Source organism: Propithecus coquereli, unplaced genomic scaffold, assembly GCF_000956105.1.
Source record: "Propithecus coquereli isolate 6110/MARCELLA unplaced genomic scaffold, Pcoq_1.0 Scaffold421, whole genome shotgun sequence".
Taxonomy (NCBI): Eukaryota; Metazoa; Chordata; class Mammalia; order Primates; family Indriidae; genus Propithecus; species Propithecus coquereli.
The window spans coordinates 1451444-1470819 of NW_012149964.1; the positions used below are offsets into that span (position 1 = coordinate 1451444).

A 19376-nucleotide genomic window follows, 5' to 3' on the forward strand; every position below is an offset into this window, starting at 1 on the left:
AATTAGCCGGGCATGGTGGCGCATGCCTGTAGTCCCAGCTACTCGGGAGGCTGAGGCAGAAGGATCACTTGAGCCCAGGAGTTTGAGGTGGCTGTGAGCTAGGCTGATGCCACGGCACTCACTCTAGCCTGGGCAACAAAGCCAGACTCTGTCTCAAAAAAAAAAATATTGACAAGATATATCTGACAAGGGTTATGCAGAATATATAAATAACTCTAATAATTAAATAATAATACAACTCAATTGAAAATGGAAAAAATCTTGAACACTTATAAAAGAATATAACCAAATGGCAATAAGTACATAAAACAATGCTCAGTGGCATAGATCATGAGGATAAAGCAACTTGAAAACCACAATGAGAAGTGGATTCACACCCACTAGAATGGCTACAATTGGAAAGACTAACGCTACTAAGAGGTATCAAAAATGAGTAGCAATTGACACTGTTATTGTGGATGGGAGTGCAAAATGGTACTTTGACGGTTTCTTAAAAAGTTAAACATGTATCTACCAAATTATCCAGCAATTCCACTGCTTATATTTACCCAAGTGATATGAAAATATATGTACACACAAAAAAATACTTACAAATTTCAGAGCTACTTTATTCATAATAATCCCAAACTGGAAATATCTCAACTGTCCATCAACAGGTGAAAGGATAAACAAAAATTCTTGCAATGGAATAATATTTACAACAAAAAGAAAAATTAGTGATACAACCAAAAATATGGATGAATTGACAGCAATTATGATGAGCAAAAGCAGCTTGATATGTGTATGTAGATCCTGTGTGATTCCATTTATGTGATGTCCTAGAACAGACAAAACTAATCTATAGAAATAAGTATCTAAATAGTCATTTCCTGGGGCAGGGAAATTTGGCTAGAAGAGGCCATGAGAAAACTTTCTGCAGGATTGAAAATGTTCTATATTTTGATTGGAGTGGTGATTTCACAGATACATACATTTGTAAAACCTTGTGCAAATGTATACTTGAAATCTGTGCATTTTTATGTGCCTATAAATTATATTTTAATAATGTAGATTTATTTTTTAAATGAAGAGAGCATCAACAACCTGTGGGACACTAGCAAGTGATCTAATATGCATTGATCTCAGAAAGAGAGGAGACAAATTGGGGAGATAAAATATTTTAAGCATATAAAAAGTATACATTCCCTCCTACTGTATTTTTTTAAAGTCAAGTAATAACTCAAAGAAAAAATATGACAATTTGTTGTGGGGTTATACTATATTTAGAAATAAATCATATGAAAACAATAACATATATGTTGGGGGTGTAAATCAGCTTATACTGTTGTGTGATTCTTACATTATACATGAAGTAATCATCATACAGCTGATCGTAACTGATCATAGTATTTCCTTTTTAAAATATCAGTAGGTTACGGAGTGATATGCTCTCTTTTATTCTTGATATTGGTAATTTGTGTTCTCTCTCTCCCTTCTTTCTCTTGATGCATCTTGCTAGAGATTTATCAATTTTATTAAACTTTGAAAAGAACCAACTGTTGGTTTGTGAGTTTTCTCTATTGTCTATTTTCTTTCATTGATTTTTGCTCTTTTCTTTATTTCCTTCCTTGTATATAGGATATAATTTCCTCCTCTTTTTTTCAAGCTTCTTACTGCAAAAACTGAGATCACTGATTTTCACCCTTTCCTCTTTACTAATATTGACATTTATAGTTAAAATTACTTCTAAACACTGCTTTTACTGTACCCATAAATTTTATTTGCTGTGTTTTCAACATATTTATCCAAAATATTTGTCTAATTTTTCTTGTTATTTGTTTTGGGCCCATGAGCTATTTAGATGTTTGTAATTTGATTTTCTAATTATTTAGATGAGGGGTGCTGGGGAGTGCTCAGTGTCTTATTTGTAATTAATTTCTAATTTAATTCCGTTGCTGTCAGGGAACACACTGTATAAAATTTCAGTCTGCAGAAATTACTGAGAGATATTTTATTCTCCAGCATATGATTTATCTTGGAAAGCATTTCATGTGAGCATTTGAAAGACTGTGTACTCAGAAACATTCAGTGTAGTGTTCTGTAAATGTCAATTACATCAAGTTAGTTGATAGTGTTGTTTATATTTTCTATATCTTTACTTTTTTTGTAACGGTTACTGAGAAAGGAATGTTAAAATTGTCAGTAATGATTGTGGATTTCTTCATTACTTCCTTGAGTCCTGTAAAGTTTTGTTCTAAGTATTTTGAAGCTGTGTTATTAGGGGAAAACACATTTAGGATTGTTATACCTTACTGTTGAATTTGTCCTTTTGTTATTTTCAATACCCCACTTCATTGCTGGTAATATTTCTTGTCTTGGAGTATACTTTGTATGACATTAATGTAGCCATGCCTACCTTTCTCATATTGACTGCCTGATGATCATTTTCCATAATTTCTAATTTTCTACCTATATGTGTCTTCATATTTAAAGTTCATCTCTTTTAGTCAGCTGATAGTCTTTCTTTTTTATCCTAATCTGAAAATTTCTGCCTTCTAACTGGACTATTTGGCCCAATTTCATTTTATGTAATTATTGATATGATTGGGTTTAGGTCTGACATACTGCTCGTTTTCTATTTGTTTCATTTGATATTTGTTCCTATGTTTCTCTTTTCCTATCTTCTCTTCTGTTCATCACATATATTTAGTATTACATTTCAATTCCTTTATTGACTTTTTAGCTATATGTCTTTTTAATTATGTTTAGTTGATCTAGGGATTGCCATTGCTTTATCTCATAAGTATCCCTAATATTGATGTACCACTTTCCCACGTCAAACTTTAGAAACGTAAGAAACTTAAGACCATATACTTTTATTTCCCAAGCCCATTGTTTTTGCTATTGTTGTCATATATACTATTTCTACATAGGTTACAGACACAACTTCAAAATTAAATCATCTGTGCTTCAAAACTTCATTTACCTTTTAAGAAATTAGGATAAAACAAAAAGTAGTCTGTTGTATTTTACTTACATGTTTACCGTTTCAAGTGCTCCTGTTTCCTCTAGCAGATCCAAATTTCTAGCTGTTATCATTTCCATCAGACTAAAGAACTTCCTTTAGCATATCCTTTAGTGAAGGTCTACTGACAGCAAATTCTCTCAGCTTTCGCTAATCTGAAAAAGTCTTAATTTTACCTTCATTTCTGAAGGATATGTTCACTGAACCTAAAATTCTAGGTTGACAGGTGTGGGTTTATTTGTTTTGTTTTTACTTTGTTCTCTTTAAAGATTGTTTTATTATCATCTGTCCTCATGCTATCTGACGTGAAGTGCTTAGATAATTCTAGATTAATCTTTTCTGTGAGATCTGTCATCTTTCTCTGGCTTTTTAGGTGTATATTGTTTATAAGAAGTTTGATTGCAATATTCTATGTTTTATTTCCTTTGATTTTATCCTGCTACGGTTTTGTTGAGCTTCATAGATCTATAGATGAATACTTTTCACCAAATTTGAGGAATTTTCATTATTTCTTCAAACATTTTCTTGCCTCATTCTTTCTCCCCTCTTTCTAGAACCCTAATGACATGCATGCTAGAATACTTTGTATTGTCCTACAGGTCACTGAAACTCTATTCATTTTTTAAATCTTTTGCTTTTGTTCTTCTGATTAAGTAATTTTTATGAATCTATCTTTAAGTTCATGGTTCCTTTCTTTTGCCATCTTCAATCATCTGTTAAATTTATCCTGTTTATTTTTCATTCAGATATTTTACCTTGTTTTTTAAATTTGTCCATTTAGTTCTTTTTTATAATTTATATTTCTTTGCTGAGAGTCAGCAACTCTTCACTCATTAGGACCACATATCCCGACATTAGATAATATAGGGATTTGTTTTCCTTGACTGCTTTTTTGTGAATAAGGTATCAATTCCCTGTTTCTTAGCATATCTAGTATTTTTTTTATTTTATGCAAGAAATTGCAAAGAATCTGGATTGTATTATTTTCTTTTAAAGAGTGTTGAGCTTTAGGCTGACATGCTGCTGATTTACTAACTGTTCTCCTTGATCACACCGAAGTTTGTTTTGGGGCTTTATTATGGTACATCTTTTAAGGTTATCCTCACTACTAAGCATGATCTTTCTTTTGTTTCAACTAGATCCTCAAGATGTTAGTGAGGTACTAATGAGGTCTCTTCATTCTAACTGGGCCAAACTCCAACTTCTAGAAATTTGTAACCTCTAGCATCTTTGTTCTGTTCTTGTCCCCGTAGCTGCCACTCTCTGCTAGGCCTTAATGGAGTCTCACTCGTACATGGGCAACCTAGCCAGCAACCAGGTTCTTGGAGGGAACACTCACAAATACCTCTCAATCTCCTTGTCTGTGCAGCTCCCTCTTCTCCTATACCTTGCCCAGGAAGTTACAGGTCCTTTGGCACCCCCAAATCCTGATGTCTGCCTGCTTTGTTCATCAGGATCGCCAATCCTTGCTTGGGCTCCACTTCCCTGTGTCACAGTCAGGGAATCGTCTCTAGGCAGAAAGAGGAAGATGAATATAGGACTTGTATTTCCTTTATAGTGAAAATCACAGTTCTTTCCAATTATTGCCAAATGTCTGAAAAGAATTGTCTCATATATTCTGTACAGTTTTATAGTTGTTTTTTGTAGGATGGGAAGTCTGATACCAGAAACTCTGTCATGGCTGAAAATGTGGGTCTAATTTTTTAAAAATAATTTTTATCATTTTCCTTAAGTTTGGATGATTTGTATTGACATTCGAGTTTATTTGTCATTGCTTGTACAGTTAATCCCATTTAATTTTTTAAAATAATGTATTTTTTCAGTTTCAGGATTTCCTTTTTTCTTAAGTTTCCACATCTATCCTGAAATACCCACCTCTAAAACCACTGTATCTATCTTTTCTCATAGGTTATTCAACATATTTGTGATAAAATCTTTGTCTATTAATTTTAACATCTGAGTTATATGTTGAGTCTGTTTCTATGGACCTATTTTCCTCTTTACTATGGGTCACATTTTTCTTTTTATTTGTATATCTTATAATTTTGTAAACATGCTCTCATGGGAACCTTGTTTTATGTTTTATGTTTTTTGGGTTTTTTTTAGGGTGGGCTCCAGGTTTGTTTTTAGTCCTAGGGCAAATTCTTTAGTCCTAAGAAATGTGCCTTTCTCTTAAGACATATTCTTTCTGAGCATCAGTGAAAAGCCCAGGGTATACCCTTCTAACTTGGTGTAATGCAAACTCCCCACTCTGTTTCCCCTGTCATAGAAAAAAGTTAACATCTCTATTAAATACTTTTACCCTTTCAAATGTTGCTTGCTCCATGGGTTCCTTGGAGTCTTACACAGAGAGAATTCAGGTGTCAAGGAAGAATTTCAGAGAACTTTGTATAGAACTTTTAGCGCCCCCACCCCCACCCTGTGGCTCCTCCTTTCTCTGATTGCACCCTTAAAATCCCAGCTCTTCTGGCAGTCCTTAGTTCTGTACTCTGACTCCTCAGTTCAGTTAGACCTCAACTCTCTCCTTGAGATATAACTGCATGTTGGAGAGTGCCCTCAGGGGAAGAGACATATGAATATGGAACTCAACTAACATGATTCACATCTTTCAATGGCTGAGTCCCTTGAAAGTTTCTACCTGCTTTTTTTTAACTTTGCAGTACCATCAAATAGTTTTGTTGTTGTTGTTTTCAATTTCGTTCAGAGTTTATGATTGTTATTCGCAGGAATGCCATTCTTTTATAAGCTCCTTTGCCATTACTAAAAAATGATAGTCGTTTCTTATAAGTTTTTATAATTGCTTATTCAGGAAGTTAAGTCTGATTATGATAGAAGCTACTGAACCATAGCTATAACTGAGAGTTTGTTTATGAATTTTGATGGTGAAAAAACATTTACATCTTTATTTTACCTAACCAATAAATGAAATTTGAGATTTACTTCAACTACAAATGTAGGCAATAAACCAGAATAGTAATTTGCAGTATCTGTATCATTATCACCAATAGGAATCACAGATATTTATAAATCACATTCAGACGTGGCAGATATCATGGCATATGATAGAGATGCTAATCACTATTTCAAAATTTTAGTGGTTATTAGACCTACTATTATAGCTGGTTATTTAGTGTGCTAATTAAAAAGCACATACATTACTGTTTCCAAAATTCATTTTTAATATTTTGATCACAGAATGTCAAAATAATAATTTGCTTCCTTTGCAATCCCCTGTATGTCATTTTATGCATTCAAAGACATTATTTTAAGAAGTCCATAGGTACAAAAAGGTGTAGAACCCTTGCCTTAGATTCTTTTCTGATCCCTCTTCTCTTTTCACAAAAGTTCTCCCTAGAAGATCATGACCTTGTAATTTCTCCTTATAAAATTCTTTCCCCAACTCACCCATGTCTCCTAAATCTCAAACAACTATGGTCACATAGATTTCCATATCGCTACCCCACAAGCACCTCTAACTTAACACAACCCAAACCAAGTCCATTACCTTCCTTGCCACAATTGTCTTTCACCTATGTCCTGATGCTTAATGACAATCCCATCTACCTAACAGCACAAATCAGAAACTTTCAATTACTTATTAACTTTTCCCCCTTCCTCACAGGCCACATTTTATCAATCGCAATGTACTATCAATGGAACTTCCTAAATATCTCAAAAATCTGTCCATCCCCTTTAATCTGCTCTACTCTTCCCTTAATTTAGGCTCTCTTCTTTCCCTTGCATAATAATCTCTTTCTTACCTGTTATAATCAGTGCCACCTCTCACCTGAATCTTTACTGTCTGCCTGGAACCCAGGAGTCCATCTTTTCTCAGCTTCTCAGGGTCTTGCTCCATTGCCCACTATATTTTTCTCCTGTGTCTTCAAACTCTCTCTCCTGAATAGTTTTCCAGTAGCCTATGAGAGTGTTCAATTGTCTGACTTTATTATTAAGAAAAGCTCATTATTCACATGCATCTATCTGCATTCACTTGCCTTATTTCTCGGGGCTTCACGAAATCAACAAATACCCAGTTAAATTACCTTGTACCAAGAGTTAATAATTCTGCTAATTTTGCCACCTAACATTTAATTCTTATCTCTGTCCCTCTCTCACCTTTCTGTATAGGACTTAATAATTTCTGCCACTTATTCATACTATTAATATCAATTCTTCTAAAAGAAAGGAATAGCCTTCTTCTGTCCTGGTGTAATTCTTTCAACTGTTTCTGACTTTGCCTCCTAAGGGACATTTATTCATAATTTGTAACCTTTTTTTCCTGTATTTCTAAGTTCTTCTACTCCAGTGGTCCCCAACCTTTTTGGCACCAGGGACCGATTTCATGGAAGACAATTTTTCCCCGGGGCAGCGGAGGGAACTCTGAGGTCCAGTCCCTAACAGGCCCAGGGGTTGGGGACCGCCATTCTACTCTAATGGCTTCCACTTTTAATGAGAAACCTCCTTATCGTACCTTAAATATAAATTTTCTTCGATCTTCATTAGCTTGTCGATAGAAATGTGGTCATTTCTCAGTGTTACCTCAAATTTCACATCCTCATGCCCTCAGCCACACTCTAGTTGAATATCAGGACCTCTCTCATCCAGTTCTCCACCAATTCCTACCCAGTGTATTTTACAACGCCTGGGCATTCCTCTTGTCAACTCATGGATTGTCTTCTCATGCTTTCCTGCTTACAGTCTTCCCCTTTTACATCAAAATTCCCTTGGAGTTATTTAAGGACTCCCCCTTGGCACTATCATTGCAGTAGCTGTCCTTTATTCACACATGTCTGTGGTCCTACTCTTCCCAAAGCTAAAAACCCTAGAGGTTCAAAGTTGAGTCTGAATTCCTTGAAATTCTCACTGTACCAACATCATACTGATTTATTTGTCAAAGCATTCAAAATGCTTCTCTTCCAACTCTCAGTCACATTTTATCACCTGAGAACTAAGGCAGCTCTGCTTGTCTGTTTTGTCTTCTATGTTCTTTGAAAATAGTTTCTTCATCTTCTGCTGCCAACTCTCATGTTCAAGGGACTCACCTATGACTCTATGAGGCAAGGGACCACTCATGTCAGCCTGATGTTGTATGGTCCTCCTAGATGACCTTGAAAAAATTCTTCTCCATGCAAAACGACTCATGGAAATGATACCTCTGAGATACCTTTACATGGTAACAATAATTTCCCTATGTTTTCATTTTGATATTGGTCAAGCTGTTCTAGGAAATTTATTCTATAATCTCTTTTGTATCACCATTCATCTCTTGGTAGTCTGTTTCCTATCTTCATCACTCCACTATAATTGTTCTCTCTATAATCACCAATGCCCTCCTCATTTTCAAAGACTGAGGAAATGCTTCTAGATCCCTCTGTGGCATTTGAAACTGTTGAGGATGCTTCGTTCAAAACACTCCCTCCCTTTGGCTGTTATTACATAATTTTTCATTGACACAAAATGATTGTCATGCTGCTGACACCCATTTTGCAAATTTTGCTGCTGGTAGCTTTAATCTTGCCAGAAGACATCAAAAGAAGTTTTTCAGACTAGATTCACACATGTACTGATAATGACAACTATTTAATGACTGCTATGTGGCCAAATGCAATTAGAAGACACTATCAGTTGTAACAAGCGTCACAATTTGAAAGATATTAAAAGCTGAAAGTGATGTGAATCTTAGAATCATTGGCATATGGTATTATCATTTTATGGTTTGAAGAGAACTGATCTGTGTTGCTTGAATTCAAGGCTTTAAGAAAGAATATAAATGTCTTTAAACATCCTCTGAATTTACTTACCTTCTTTGCAGTAGAAGAACTTCATCAACTTTTATGAGGCTTTTATGAGGCTGAAATGAGATAATGCATGTAAAGTGTGTAATGCAGATAAAGTCCTAGAGTCAGTAAGCACTCAGAATAAGCACTCAATGAATGACAGTTAGTAGCAGTAGCAGTAGTAGTTGTAGTAGTAGTAGTAACACATATTTTCCATGAAATAATAGTAGAAGTAATACATGATATTTTCAATAAAACTTGAACTTAAGTTACTGAATTCAATGTTTCTATAATGCAAAGTAAGATTATAAATGTTTACTGACTATAAATGTTTACTTTTCCTCTCAGAGTTTACATAGCCTTAATAAATAATAACCACTTTTCAGGGTTTTACAAGAACTGAATGAGCTAATGCATGCAAAATATTTGACTGTTTATTAGTTGAAGTAGTGTCTGAGATTTGCGGCAGAATGTGAGTTATAGCTTGTCTTTGTTGTTTCTAAAATTCTAAGGAAACTGATATAAATTTATTGAAGTTAATTTCAGAAAGATTAAGTGATTTCATCTAATAATTTCTTGTATGTTTTTTGTCTGGATTGAATAAAATAATATATGAAAGTATACAACAATTAGAAAGTAATTGGCTCAGCATGTGAAAAATAAGAAGAACTCAGCAAAAAGTAGTTATTATTATTGTAGTTGTTTGTTATTAGTACCTGATATTTTCAATGGTGGTTCATTTCTACTTTTCCTCTTTGGCCAAATCAAGGATTTCAAAAATTTCCAATATTGCCCCATTATATTTGCTAAACATACTTAATTTTTCTGAAGTTAACTTAAATAACATGTGCGTTTCAGAATTTTTATGAAAACAAATGAGATGATGCATTTAAGATATTTTGTTGCTGGTATCACTGTTGTTTATATTTATCTGACATTATAATATTGCATGAATTACTATTGGTTGAATTAAAAATGCTAAGAAAGACTTTACACATTTTCTGAACTTAACTCTCCAGAGCTTAAATAATTTCGTCCATTAACATAGAACAGCAGTTCTCAAACTCTTTGGTGTCAGGACCCCTTTATACTCTTCAAAGTAACTGAGGACTACAAAGAGATTTTGTTTATGTGGGTTATATCTATTATGACATTAAAAATTAAAACTGAAAAATGGTTAAAATATTTATGAATCATTCCATTTTAAATAACAATAAGTTCATTTAATGTTAACATTAAAATACATTTTTATGAAACTAACTATAATTTCAAAAAAATCAGATAGAAGACAGGCATTGATTTACAGTTTTGAAAATTTCTTTAATGTCTTGTTTGCTAGAAAGATAACTGGATTCTCATCTATGTATCCACATTCAACCTGTTGTGATATGTTGTTTTGGTTGAAGTTTATGAAGAAAATGTAGTTTTAAAGACAAACAGTTAGAAAAGAGAAACCTAGCAAACTCTTTAAAAGAGTCTCAGAGGATCCCAGGGTCCTTGAACCATGCTTTGAAAACTGCTGACACTTAACTTTTGAACTTTTTAAAGTACTGAATAAGATAGTCTGTGTAAGATATATCATTATTAATTCTGCTTCTGTTGTTGTTATTTATAATTTCCTGATATTGTCCAAAGAACTTGAACTTCTTGTTTTGTTGAAGCATTCATGGCTTCTAAAAGCAAAAGAAAACTAATGATGGCACAGATTTGGTAAAGTGGTTAAGCTACTTCAACAAATAGCTGTCTATAAGACAGGTATTGTCCTATAGAGTTTTTAACCAAATAGAGATAATACATTTTATATGTGTAGCATCAGTAATATACGTGGCTCAGTGCCTGGCCCATAGGACAGCCTCAATAAATGGTAGCTATTAGAATCAACCTTTGCTCAATGTACATTAAATTATACAAATAGAAGCTAGGGACAAAACTGGCTTTGCATATCCAATAACAGCTTCAGTTCATCTCCAATGACTCTGCTACCCTCTCTTGTCCCTTGATAAGGCTGGCTTTTAGGCCCAAGAGTCTCTTAGGAAACTGCATAAATCCTTTAACGGAAGCAAGGTAACACTGCTATAGAGCAGGGCTCTGAGTAATGCCAACTTCCACTGATCTTTTGGATAGTGTATGAGGCCTTCCCTGGAGACTTCAGGTGTCTCTAGGAATACCTAGAAGATTGTACAGCATTTCCTGTGGGAACTTGAATCTCCACATGTGGATGAATCTACCCCAGTCAGGCTGTGTCTAGAGCAAAGGCAAATTCCCCAGACCAAGTCTCTAGCCTCAGGCTCTAGTTCCCACAGTGCTGGGGGGTGGGGGAGCAGGAGATTGGAGTGGGTGCATCTCTCCTCCACCCTCTGTTCCTCTTGCTGTAGGAACCTGAGAAGGTATAAGAGTTTTCTACCAACATTTTGTCAGAAAATGACCTTCTTCCCTACAATTATATCAAAGTAGTGGGTGAGCATTTCTACTCAGGGGTCCAAATCATTTTTGCTCCAGAAGGAATCACTTTCAAGGTTAGCAGTGGTGACTAAGTCTTAGAGATTTTTTTTTATCTGAAATCTAATAGTGATGTTATTGTCTGTTTCAGAAAAGGACTTCTATGTCTTCCTTTTCTTTTCTTTAATTTTAAAGAAAAAGATTATTAAACTTTTTATAGTGGAGACTTTCAAAGATTACGAAAGCCGAATTACAAAATAAAGACCCAGGCACTCATCATCTAGCTCCAAGATTTATCAGTTTATGGACATTCTTGTTTCATCCACATTCCCATCCAATTCTCACTCTCATATTATTTTAAAATAACCAGACATCATACTTTATCCATAAATATTTCAGTATGCATATCTAAAAATATAAGAGCTATCTTTCTACATAACCACAATAAAAAGACCAGTCATTCATTGTTCAAATTTCCAGTTGTGTCATGAATATTTTTTAAAATTTGTTTGTTTGCATCAAGATCCTAAGAAGGTCCACATATTATAATCACTTGGTAGGTCTTTTAAGTCTCTCTTAATGTATAGGTTATCCCTCTAACATTTTCTCTTGCAAATTTTTTTTAATAAACCCTTCTCTCTTTTCATAATCCCATATTAACTTTCTTAACTCCAGAAAACTTCCTGCAGCCTAAACCTTCACTAAAGCATTTCATTAAGAGTAAGGCAATACTGACTTCTTTCAGGCAAGCTTGATTTATACTCTTTCTAGTGATTATCTTATATTTATGACTTTTCAAATAAAGGTTCTAACAATACAAGCTGGCAGCTCTCTTAACTACCTTTTTGTAACTCTTAAGAAATATAACCCATGTCGTTCCCTTGTACTCTATACTCCCAAATGCCTGTTGAAATTCCCCCAAGCATTTTATCAAATTTGGTGAAAATTCACCTTCTCTCTTCCCCTTTAGGATGCAAAGGTCTCTTCACTAGGATCCAGAAATGAATTACTTGAGGACACTTTCTGTTTTCAGTGTGTCCTAGTTTTCACAGCCTTTCCTACTTTTGTGAATGGCGTGACTAAGTTCAGAGTTGTAGGTAGGCCTGGACCAATACCGAAAGGAGTCTTGTCACATCTGTTGCTGCTTCTCACCCTGTCATTTATTTTCCTACTGTAGAAAAAGGACGATCATTTTAGAAATTCAGTGTCTGAGGAAGAAGGCTTACAGATCACTTTCCAAATATTCTCTTCCTCATATCTTCCCGGAGGTTAAACACCAATCAACATCCTCAGCAAGCCCTAGCAAAGAGATATTGACCATTTTTTCCTTTTCCATCATTCAGCCAAACTCTCTATACCTGACTAGGGATGTTAAAGCAACTTGTAGGGACTTTCAGTTTTAGGTTCGTCACAGTTCCCTGTGTGTTCCCTAAAGTCAGCAATGATCTCTAAGAGCACGCTTCTGGCTCCTCTCACAATTCATGATGTAGATACCCACCAGCCAAGCATTCCTGATAATCTCTGATGGAATCCCACAAGTCCAATCTCGATTTCCCAGGCTTCAACTTCCTACAGACACAAGAGAGGATAAATTAACATTAAAATTTGAATTTCCCTTGTAAATTATCTCTACTTATTGATGCAGGACCTCTTCAAGATCTATTGTAGTTATTTCTGAAAGTTTCTAGGTTACCTACTTATGCTTGGGCACATGATCACCTTCTGTTCCCACCTCCTCCTTGATATTTTCTGCCTGTGAACCTATTTATTGAAGGAAGTGCTTCCCTAGAGGACTACCTCTCAGTATTCTTAAAAACAAAAAGGCTCAAAATTCCACACAGAAACGGGAGGTCTGCATCTCTCCCAACTCTACATTTCACTCTGTCTCTTGACTTTCAAATGCTGTTGCTTATGCCTGGAGACTCAAAAACAAACAACAACAACAACAAAAATCTTGCTAAAAAGAGAATCCTTTCAATTTCTGCTTGTAGACTGTTTCACTCAGCCCAGCCAACCCTGATAGGCTATTTTTACTATTTATGTGCTATATATATAATTTTTTATTGAATTTGGAATATGGTATGCCAAAAAAATGAATGATTGGCTTTATTAATGTCATTGAGTACAGATGTGAATTTATTCATTAATTCAACAAATATTTATCAAGTGCCTTCTATGAGCCAGGACAGTTCTCAGAACTGGAAATACAACAAAACAGACACAATCCACTCTTAGACACAACCATATCTCTAATAGTTTATCTCAATAATGGTAATTCCGTGCCTTCTGCAGAAATTTAGGGAGAAGGCACTGCTAACCTGAAAAAGCCATCATTTTCTGATAGCATACTGCTAGTCTTTCATGCGACTATCAATTATGCTGTGAATAGCTTTCAACAAACATCAGGTCTAAATTGCCTTTGGTCAAATGCAAATGAATATATGCCACTGCATGAATCAATTCAATCCTTCCATATGCTGTAACATCCTACCTTCTTTTTTATTCCTTTAGGTGTGTCAGTTCCTATCCCTGTGATTGGACTGAGGGATGAAGACAAGGTGTTCGTGAACAACACGACGTGCGTGCTCAACGACCCAAATTTCGTTCTGATTGGGTCCTTCGTAGCTTTCTTCATACCGCTGACGATTATGGTGATCACGTATTGCCTGACGATCCACGTTCTTCGCAGACAAGCTCTGATGTTACTGCACGGCCACACCGAGGAACCGCCTGGACCGAGCCTGGATTTCCTCAAGTGCTGCAAGAGGAACACCGCTGACGAGGAGAACTCTGCCAACCCTAACCAAGATCAGAACGCAGGTCGGCGAAGGAAGAAGAAGGAGAGACGTCCGAGGGGCACCATGCAGGCTATCAACAATGAGAGGAAAGCCTCGAAAGTCCTTGGCATTGTTTTCTTTGTGTTTCTGGTCATGTGGTGCCCGTTTTTCATTACCAATATTCTGTCAGTTCTTTGTGGGAAGGCCTGTAACCAAAAGCTCATGGAAAAGCTTCTGAACGTGTTTGTTTGGATAGGCTATGTTTGTTCAGGAATTAATCCTCTGGTGTACACGCTCTTCAACAAAACTTACCGAAGGGCTTTCTCCAACTACTTGCGCTGCAATTATAAGCCTGAGAAAAAGCCTCCTGTCAGACAAATTCCAAGAGTTGCCGCCACTGCTTTGTCCGGGAGGGAGCTTAATGTTAACATTTATCGGCATACCAATGAACAGGTGGTTAAGAAAGCTAGTGACAAGGAGCCTGGTATAGAGATGCAAGTTGAGAATTTGGAGCTCCCAGTAAATCCCTCTAATGTGGTTAGCGAAAGGATTAGCAGCGTGTGAGAAAGAGCAGCACAGTGTTTTCCTACAGTAAAGCTACACGTTTAGGAAAACTTTCTTCTTTAATCTTTCCTTCGGTAATAACTAATGTAAATATTGCTGTCTGAAAAAAGCGTTTTTATATATAGCTTTGCAACCCTGTACTTTACAATCATGCGTACAATAGTGAGATTTAGGGTTCTATATTTACTGTTTATAATAGATGGAGACTAACTTATTTTGATTCTTTGATGAATAAAATGTTTATTTTTGTCCACCCTCCCTCCCTTCCTTCCTTCCTTCTTTCCTCTCTTCCTTCGTTTCTCTCTTTCTTTTGTGCGCATGGAAATGTTGATGTTCATCTCAGGTGGCATTTGCAGGAGACCAGAATGATGCACATGACAGTGGTTATACTTCAACCACACCAAAATTAACAAATTCAGTGGAGTCTTTTGCCGGGTTAACAGTAAATATACACTTTAAATTCTTGCTCTGCTCGTCTGCACACATAAATGCAGTAAGATAGGCTCTGCCTTGTGATACTTCCATCCGTGCGTTAAAGGCAGAATTTAGCCTTGTTGTTACATCTAGGGGCAAAATTTGACGTTGTGAGAATGTTGTGTTGGTATTTTACTGCAATGTCTGCCCCCAAACATAGTGATATGTCAACATAGCAGCTGGTTAACCAGGACTACAGAAGTGGAAGGATGATAAGAGATATAAACACCAAATAGCTTTTCACTTCTTAGAGACAATGTTCAAATTCTGATTATTATCACAAGCAAATTGGAATCAGTGTTTTCATTCTGGTCCTTAGTAAATACCTAATTCCACGATTAAACTGGGAAATGAGATCCCGGAGTTATTTCCCAATCCAGGAGTCAACATCAATTGGGTTTTGATCTCACGATCCTGGCAATTCGTGTGCTACACACAAAGTGAAATTAGCATTTTGAGCCTTATTAAAATATTTTATTAATTATGGTACCTCTATCGATAGGACCCAATTTAGCAGTCCATTTTTGAGTAAAACTTGTATTGGAAGCATAAGATGACAAAAACCTTGGAAGTTTTACTTGATTAAGGACTACAGAATTAGGCCCTTAGAATGTGAAAAAAGTCATTTAAAAAACACTTCTTCTGAACTCTGGGAGCAACAGAAATACAGAGTTTCCATTTGGATTTTAAACAAAATTTATCTCATTTTCAGATCCTTCCAAACTCTCTAGTGCAGGAAAAGGCTGCAGCTAATTTGTGAAAGTGGAAAGCTCTTCATTGTACTGCAATTATGTACCAGAAGTTTAAATCTTTCTTAAAATATAGTGTTGTGTTACAACAAGTGTTGGCCATCATTTCATTCGTGGGCCTGCTGCTCTCTAAGAAATCAATATCATTTTAATAGTTTGTAAACCATAAAAAGGTTTGCAAGCATTTGCTAAAGTCAGACCATTCAGTCTATGCTGTGTGCGGAGTATACAAGTGTTTCCAGTAACTATTTCCATGTGTGCCCATTTCACACAACTGCGGATCAATTTCTGAAGAATTCATGATGCTATTTCTTATGCCTGACAGTTACTTACACACCATAGAGTGTGCCTCTCAGTATCTTAATTGGTGAATGAAGAATCTGACTTTCTAAAACCCCTGGTCTGTGTTCTCAACACACAACATAGATAAATCCAATAGTCTGCCACAGGGGCAGTGGGAGAGCTACTGTATTTGAGGAAACTCATACAGTCTCTATTTGATTTGCAGCACTGCCAAATATCAGTCAATTGCTTGAGCATGCCCAAATATAACATGAAAGTAAAGTCTACCTGCCTGTTAGGTCTGTCGAACTGCATGTTAAAACACTTACATGAAATTGAATGAGATATCTAATTCTTACTGAAACGAAAATGGCCAAAGAAACACAGCATGCATTTAGCATGAGTTCTGCACATACAGATGGTGCCCTGCATGTATGCCATGTATGTTGCATGAATCCATCGATTTGCATTACTGTAGGGCAGAGCAGCTGATATAAAAAGGACTGAAGAAAATCCTCCAGCAGTCCTTAAAAAGACCATGCATTCAGATCTGAAGTAGTATGAGTATTAGAGAAAATTGGAAACATCTGATTTCTTTTCTGAACTACCAGGGCAAGCTCATAGCACATGTTTTACAAAGAAATTAAATAAAAACCATGGATTTCCAAAAGCACTAGCAATAAGTTGAATGATAATAGCTTATAGCACATTTGTTAATAATTCTTACATCATCAAGTAGTAGTACTTAGTAGTACCCAACACAGTAATTATCCTCGAATTGTGTGCTATTCGTAAGTTCTGTGCAGTTTGGTATGAAACAAGCATACTCATTTGGATATAAATCTTACCATTCAACGTGAAATCTACAAACTTTTATAAATATTTTAAAGAAGTCCATGTGATAAATGTAAATGTGGTGAATTTACTGTCACACAAATCATTTTGATGTAAGATTATATATGTATATCTGTTTAAGACACGTGCAACAGACTGCCTTATATTATTTCCTGTAATTCTTCTCCTTTGTCAAATGGTACTTTTTGTGAATGGTTGCAAAGTGTTGTCTTATTCCTGATTCCTGTATGTTATCCGCTCCAGGTTTTGTGATACTTCCTATTAATTTATTAAATTTATTAAATGTTGGCTAATATGTCATGTGTCTTTCTCCCCCCTCTGAATCGTTCGAGGGGAAAATATATCACGTCGTTTTGTTTTCTTTGCAAATTAAATTGACTCCTGTAAAATAAGCTGACAAAGACAAACACAAGCAGAAAAGATCACTTTTTCTGACTAAAATTATGCATGTACTCAAGAACTCCAGCATCAGAGGAAAAACAATTAAGAGGTGTGAACAACAAAAATAATATTAACAATAGCATCACTGATTCCTCATGAGCAAAATAACCACACTCTCAAATTACCCTGCCTTCCTTACCTGAGCAGGGGCTAGAGTGGCTAACGCACTCTCCTTGCTGTAGATACCATTACTGTCTTATTCCCACCAGACTTTAAGCTCCCTTAGGACAGAAAGGACCATGTCTATCTTGATGGTTTTATCCCCAACATTTAGCAGCCACTCTACATTCAACAGGTATGCATAGAGCATTAATATTTGCAGGCATCATGTTATCTGTTCCTGTCGCCAAAGCAGGCCTGAAAACTCACCACTCTTCAGCCATACCGTGTGGCACGGTCACCTTAATTTACCTCCTATCTTAAGTGACTTTGGATATCCCTGAAATCATTAGTGTCACCATACTAAGCAACTTCTTTTCCTCCATACCTGAAGCCAGAGATGACAAAATACATTGGCCTTTTCTTTCACTTTCCTAATGTGAGGAGCACCTAGACAATACTGGCATGACTTCCATTCTCTAAGAAGAAAGTGGTAATATCTCGTTGCTTTGCAACTCTGAGTAGGGTGGTTCCCAGGAGCAGGTCAAGAGATAAAGGTTGAACTGCTACTTGAAACAACGGGGTCACTGCTGTCCATGGCCAGAAATATCTTGTGCCCCTGAAGTTAGGGGCTACCCATGCCCAACACTGAGGCAATGGAGTGTCAACCCAAATAAATGACAGAGGCAAAAATCTCAATCAATTGAGGTTCATTAAGCCAAGATTTTGAGGATACCGCAGACAAGCTGTGGCTGTTTTTCTAAAGGGGAGGTTGGAACCTTCAGCATTTTAAAGCACCCGGAGAGAAGGAAAAAAAGAGAGGGGAGGCGGGCTGATGAGATAGTGGTTACATTCTTGTGAGGCCCAAGAAATCTACATTTTACATAAAATAATGGAGTGAAGGAAGCATCAATTATGTAGATGTCTCTGGGTACGTAGAACATCTGATTCTGTCTTGTCTCCAGTTCTGTTAACTGTAAGATAAACTTGTAATTCACTATTAGTGTGGAATCAGATAGGCTTTGTTGTAGGTGCTAGACATAGGTACAATTTGCATGCCCTTGCTTATGGAAAGTTAGCAAGAAATTTCCTTAACGAATGATCTATGGGGCTAGCTCTTCAAAGGGGCCTGAGGCTGTGATTTTCTTTATACCAGAAACAGGCTGAAATTCCTTGATGGCCCAGCACTGGAGTCACCACTACCAGTGGGAGGGAAGGTGGGCAGGAGAACCTTGAGGTGCCTCAATCTGTAGCACTGGAAGGTCTTCATGGTCTGAGGAGAGAAAGACAGACACAACAGGTTTCTTGTATCCACACTATTTCCCAGCTCCTACTTAGCCTTGTGCAATTTCCAAGGTTGAGGCCCATTTCTCTTTGTATAATCTCCCTAGATACATGTTAACATGTCACTTCTAGAGCTGATTATATTAGAAAGAAGTATTTTTATACACCAACAAGAATAGGTGACATGATAGTGGTTCTCAAATATTATGTGACCCATAGCACACTTAAAACATAAATAGCTCTAAGACATAGGTTGGGTTCCCTGGGATATAAATTCTGAGATGGAGATTAGTGCGCAGGATGTTTACTGGGAAATGATCTTGGGATCCAGATGCATGGGGGGAAGGAAAGAAAGTAGGATTGGGCAGAGGTAGAAGTTGGGCTGTGATGCGGTTACAATGACTTATTCCCTGTCTGCACCTTTAGAAGGGAACACATACCACTTCACCTCATTTTCTTTGAAAGTTAAATTGAATCCTGTGAAATAGTTTCACAAAGACAAATACATCAGACAATATCACTCTTCCTGACTAATTATGCATGTACTCAAAGCTTATAATACCAGAGGTAAGATGATTAAGAGGTATCAACACCAAAAATAATATCACACTTAGCTGACCCTCATGGAGAG

The 19376-nt window shown here is 36.2% G+C and overlaps 1 protein-coding gene across 1 annotated transcript in view; it reads left to right on the forward strand.

The window, feature by feature from the left end:
* The window catches only part of HTR2C (5-hydroxytryptamine (serotonin) receptor 2C, G protein-coupled), a 274355-nt gene extending 257146 nt beyond the window's left edge, over nt 1-17209 (forward strand). Inside the window, exon 6 of the mRNA XM_012653519.1 lies at nt 13732-17209. Coding sequence (XP_012508973.1) covers nt 13732-14561 — 830 coding nt within the window. The 3' untranslated portion in view covers nt 14562-17209. The remainder of the gene's footprint in view (nt 1-13731) is intronic.
* The last annotated feature ends 2167 nt before the right edge of the window (nt 17210-19376 follow it).